The sequence below is a fragment of the Macrobrachium nipponense genome, chromosome 33 (genome assembly GCF_015104395.2).
Source record: "Macrobrachium nipponense isolate FS-2020 chromosome 33, ASM1510439v2, whole genome shotgun sequence".
NCBI lineage: Eukaryota > Metazoa > Arthropoda > Malacostraca > Decapoda > Palaemonidae > Macrobrachium > Macrobrachium nipponense.
The window spans coordinates 570,564-575,654 of record NC_087219.1 but is presented as its reverse complement, the minus strand read 5'-3'; the positions used below and the strand labels follow the sequence as shown (position 1 = coordinate 575,654).

Below are 5,091 nucleotides of genomic sequence, written 5' to 3'. Positions count from 1 at the left end.
TCATGCCAGCCCAGGGAGGTTGCCACACGTCGTAATAAATGAAAGTACTGGAGCCATTGATGTCATTGCATAATCCATATTTTGCATAATTATAGAAAGGCGATTGAACTTGTGGTTTGGGTTTTTTACCGCCACGTCAAGGAGGTTCTGGCCACAGTTGTATTAGCAAGTATCTGGGAGACCATTATGCATTGGCATAAGCCATATTTTGCCATATTATAGAAAAGGCAATTTGAACCTTACGGGTTTTTACGCCATGCCAAGGAGGTTGCCACAGGTAGTATTATGGCAAGTACTGGGAGCCTTTATGCAATTGCCTTAAGCCATATTTTGCAATATATAAAGGCATTGAACATACTGGGTTTTTTAAGGCCACGCCAGCAGAGGTTGCCACAGTAGTCTCTGCAAGTACTGGAGCCATTCAATGTCATTGCATAAGCCATATTTTGCATATAATATAGAAGGCCATTGAACTTACGGGTTTTTTAGGCCACGCCCACCAGAAGGTTGCCACAGTAGTGAGTAGATAGCAAGTACTTGGAGCCATTATGCATTGCCAATAAGCCATATTTTGTTGCATATATAGAAGGCATTGAAACCTTACGGGGTTTTTTAGGCCGCTAACGCCAGAGGTGGCCACAGTATTATTATGCAAGAATTACTGGAGCCATTATGCAATTGCATAAGCCAATTTATTTTGGCATATATAGAATCATTGAACTTACGGGTTTTTGTTTTTTAGGCCATGCCGGAGGTTTGGCCACAGTAGTCTAATGCAAGTACTGGAGCCATTTATGCATTTGCATAAGCCATATTTTTGCCATAATATAGAAAGGCCATTGAAACTTACCGGGTTTTTTTAGGCCACGCCGGAGGTTGCCACAGGTAGTATATGCAAGTACTAGGAGCCATTATGCATTGCATAAGCCATATTTTGCATATTTATAGAAGGGCATTGAACTTACGGGTTTTTTAGGCCACCCGCCAGCAAGGTTGCCTCACAGTAGTATATGGCAAGTAACTGGAAGCCAGTATGCATTGCATAAGCCATATTTTGTCATTATAAGAAGGAATGCATTGAACCTTACGGGTTTTTTAAGGCCACACCAGAAAGGTTGCCCAGCAAGTAGTATATGCAACGTACTGGATCCATTATGCATTTGCATAAGCCATAATTTGCATATATATGAAGGCATTTGAACTTACGGGGTTTTTTACGGCCACGCCGCCAGAGGTTCCACCAGTAGTATATGCAAGTACTTGAGGCCAGGTTATAGGCATTGCATAAGCCATATTTTGCCATATATAGAACGGCATTGAACTTACGGGTTTTTAGGCCACGACCAGAGGTTGCCACAGTAGTATATGGCAAGTACTGGAGGCCATTATGGCAAATTGCTAATAAGCCATATTTTGGCATAATATAGAAGGCCATTGAAGCTTCACGGGTTTTTGTTTTTAGGCCAACGCCCAGATGGTTGCCCCACAGTAGTATATGCAAAGTACTGGAGCCCATTATGCATTGCATAAAGCCATATTTTTGCGATACTATAGTAAAGGCATTGAAACTTACGGTTTTTTCAGGCCACGGCCAGGGACGGTTGCCACAGAGTAGTATATGACAAGTACTGGAGCCATTATGCATTGCAATAAGCCATTTTATGCATATATAGAAGGCATTGAACTTACGGGGTTTTTAGGCCAACGCCAGAGGTTGCCACAGTAGTAATATGCCAAGTACTGGAGCCATTTATGCATTGCATAAGGCCCTATTTTGCATATATAGAAGGCATTAAACTTACGGGTTTTTAGGCCATGCCAGAGGTTGCCACAGTAGTATATGCAAGTACTGGAGCCATTATGCATTGCATAAGCCCTATTTTGCATATATAGAAGGCATTGAACTTACGGGTTTTACGCCACGCCAGAGGTTGCCACAGTAGTATACGCAAGTACTGGAGCCATTATGCATTGCATAAGCCATATTTTGCATATATAGAAGGCATTGAACTTACGGGTTTTTCGGCCACGCCAGAGGTTGCCACAGTAGTATATGCAAGTACTGGAGCCATTATGCATTGCATAAGCCATATTTGTTAGGAAGACGAGAGAATCGCCAGGGAAGCCTGTTGAAAAGACCGATCACAACGCTTGTCTTCACAACTACAAAGAACCAGCCCATGTGAAGGCTTTCGACTGGTCTCCAGTTGATGATGCTGCGTCATGTTCCAGAGGCATTGCGATCTTCTTGGCCCAGTCGATGGGGTTGATTGCAGGATGGGTGTGTGGGAGGTGGGGGGACCTCCCATCACTGGTTGCTGCTGGGGGGAGCAGCAGTGAACACCCATCCTGCAGTCAAGCCATCGAATGGGCCGAGAAGATCACAGCTCCTCTGGAACATGATGCAACATCAGCAACTGGTGACAAGTCATGTTGGTTAGTCAGTTGCTGTTTCCTCCTAGCGTCGTTTAGTGTTCATCCTCTTTGCTCTCCTTCCAGGTCTCTTCCTCTTTACTTTCATGGCCTCCTGAGGATCTTCAAACACTCTAGCTGCCTGTTCCTTGATGAACTCCCTGACAGCGTCGTATTCTCGTCTTTCCTCAGCATCATGCAGGAGACCGTTGGCATAATTGACCTTCTGCATGATTTCCTTCCTGCGTTGTCGCTCTTCTTCAGACCCTTGGCACCTATCAGGGTTGAACTTGAGCGCCCGCTTCCGGTAGGCCCACTCTATGTCCTTCAAATTAGCCGTTTCGGCAATTCCCAGGATGTAGTAGGGGCAGCCGTGACATTGCATTCTTTGGAGGGCTTTGGCGGCTGCAAGCAAATCTTTTCGACCATCTAATCCTTCAAGCTGGACCATAGCTTCGCTGTGTCTGCCAAGCAACAAGAGACACAATCCCAGTCTCAGCCTGTAGTCCGCTTGGTCGTCGGCGTCGGCCATTTCCAGTACTCTGAGGAAACATTCACAAGCTTCTTCCAGGCGTCCAAGCTTGTAGAACGTGTTTCCTTTCACCTTGTCCTCTTCAGCCAAGGCATTATTCTTAGGCTTTTCTGTTTCGTTCCTCGGAAGCGACTGAACTTTGGCTTCCATGATATGGGCCTCCTCCTGCAAACCTTGAGTCTCCTGCGTCTCACGACCGTGATTTTTCACTTGATCAAGATTTCTAGCGAGAACAGACGCTGGCTCTCGCTGTGAGACTCGCAGTCTCTCCTCGAGTTCTGTGGCCACCTGGGTCAGTCTCTTTCTCTCTGCTTCGTGGGCCTTTACTTTTTCCTCAAGGTAGCCACAGTAGAAATCGTTGTCTTCTGCTTGTTTCTGCAGTTGTTCTACTTTTTCCCGGTTCTGCTCACATTCTTTCTCTCTGCATGCGAGTTCTTCATGCAGATTTTCTGCTTCCTTTTCCTTCAGTGTTAATGCCCTCTGCAACTCTTCTATTTGCTGCCTCAGGTGTTCATTCACCTCTTCAGCAGAGTCGCGTTCTTTACGAAGCCCTTCAGCGTTATGCTTCTCTTCCATCAACTGGTCCAGCAAATCTTGATTTGTCGTGATCAGCGCTGCTTCGTTCAAATTCAAGTCTTCGATCTCTTCCAGGAGGAAAATGTTCTCCTCCCGAGCATCCGTCCAGTCTTCCTTCAGGAGAGAGATCATCTCCGTGGCGTAGAAAAGGTCGTCTTTGGCGTCCATCAGGGCAGTTGTAGCAGCATCATGAGCAATCTGGAGAGCCTTCTGGCCTCCAATGCACTGATGTGCGCGGCCAAGAAGTCCTCCCAGAACAAGAGATGCTGCGTTATTACCAATAAACAATCCGAGGATTCGGATTCCATTTATAATAGGTTGTACCACTGATCCGGTAGGGATCAGAGCCATTGCGTTTCTCACAAAGTTAAATTTACCAAGAGCAAACATGGTTGCCTTTCTTTCCACCCGATCAAAACGTCAGAATTGGAAAATGCCACTGGAGCTCCAGGGATTCCGCAGAACCTCATTTCGGCTTCAATGCGTCTTTTTTCAGATTCCTGGAGGAGCGTCCTTTCGGAAGGACTTGGAGCGACTGAAGGCTCCTCCTGAAGACTTCGACGGCTTCAGCAGAAACCATGCAAATGGAGACGACTTGAAAAGTGAGTAAATAAATAATGTCTCCATCGGGAAAGGAACTGAAAAGTCAGCTGGAAATTTTGATATTTCAGTCACAGATTATAATAGCACAAAAGAAATTGATTTTAAAGAATTAAGAATGAAAGGAAAAGGGGATTTTAAGTTTATTTGATGAGGGAAGCGTAAAATTCTTTAGTTCACACACACATATATAATGTGTGTATATATATATATATTTATATATACATGCAACCATACATTTTGGATATTTTCATCAGTGTCTCTGATCACTGTTAATACCTTACCATGAGAGAGAGAGAGAGAGAGAGAGAGAGAGAGAGAGAGAAGAATTAGGATGCAGTTTCATCGAATTATAGTAATTTATTTATAACATTATCTTTTAACAGCACACTCAAACAGCGTTTGAACAGTGTTTCGAAGTGCATTTTTAACAGCATCTTTTAACAGCACTAGCAAGAGCTTTTTTTAACATCACCTTCAAATAGCATTTTTAACAGCATCTTTTTAACAGCACCTTCAAACGCCGCTTTTAACAGCAGCTAACAGTACATTCAAACAGCGTTTTTAACAGCATCTTTTAACAGCACCTTCTAACGGCGTTTTTAACAGCATCTAACAGCACCTTCTAACAGCGTTTTTAACAGCACCTTCTAACAGCGTTTTTAACAGCACCTTCTAACAGCGTTTTTAACAGCATCTTTTAACAGTACCTTCTAACAGCGTTTTTAACAGCATCTTTAAAAGCATCTTTTAACAGTACCTTCAAACAGCGTTTTAACACAATCTAACAGCACTTTCAAACAGCGTTTTTAACAGCATCTTTCTAAGCAGCAATTTCGAACACCATCTTTAAACAGCATTTTGGAACTGCACTTTTGACATTTTCGGACAGCATCAGAACAGCATTTCAACGGCCTTTTCGAACAGCATATTTTAACAGCATTTTCGAGCAGCATTTTCAAAAGCATCTT

The 5,091-nt window shown here is 43.7% G+C and overlaps 1 protein-coding gene across 1 annotated transcript; it reads right to left on the bottom strand.

Annotated features, from left to right (window-relative positions):
- Window positions 1-2,458: 2,458 nt before the first annotated feature.
- Window positions 2,459-3,871, bottom strand: LOC135202639 (dnaJ homolog subfamily C member 3-like). Its single transcript, XM_064232133.1, has one exon. The coding sequence runs from the start codon at window positions 3,869-3,871 to the stop codon at window positions 2,459-2,461; it is 1,413 nt and encodes a 470-aa protein (XP_064088203.1).
- Window positions 3,872-5,091: the final 1,220 nt, after the last annotated feature.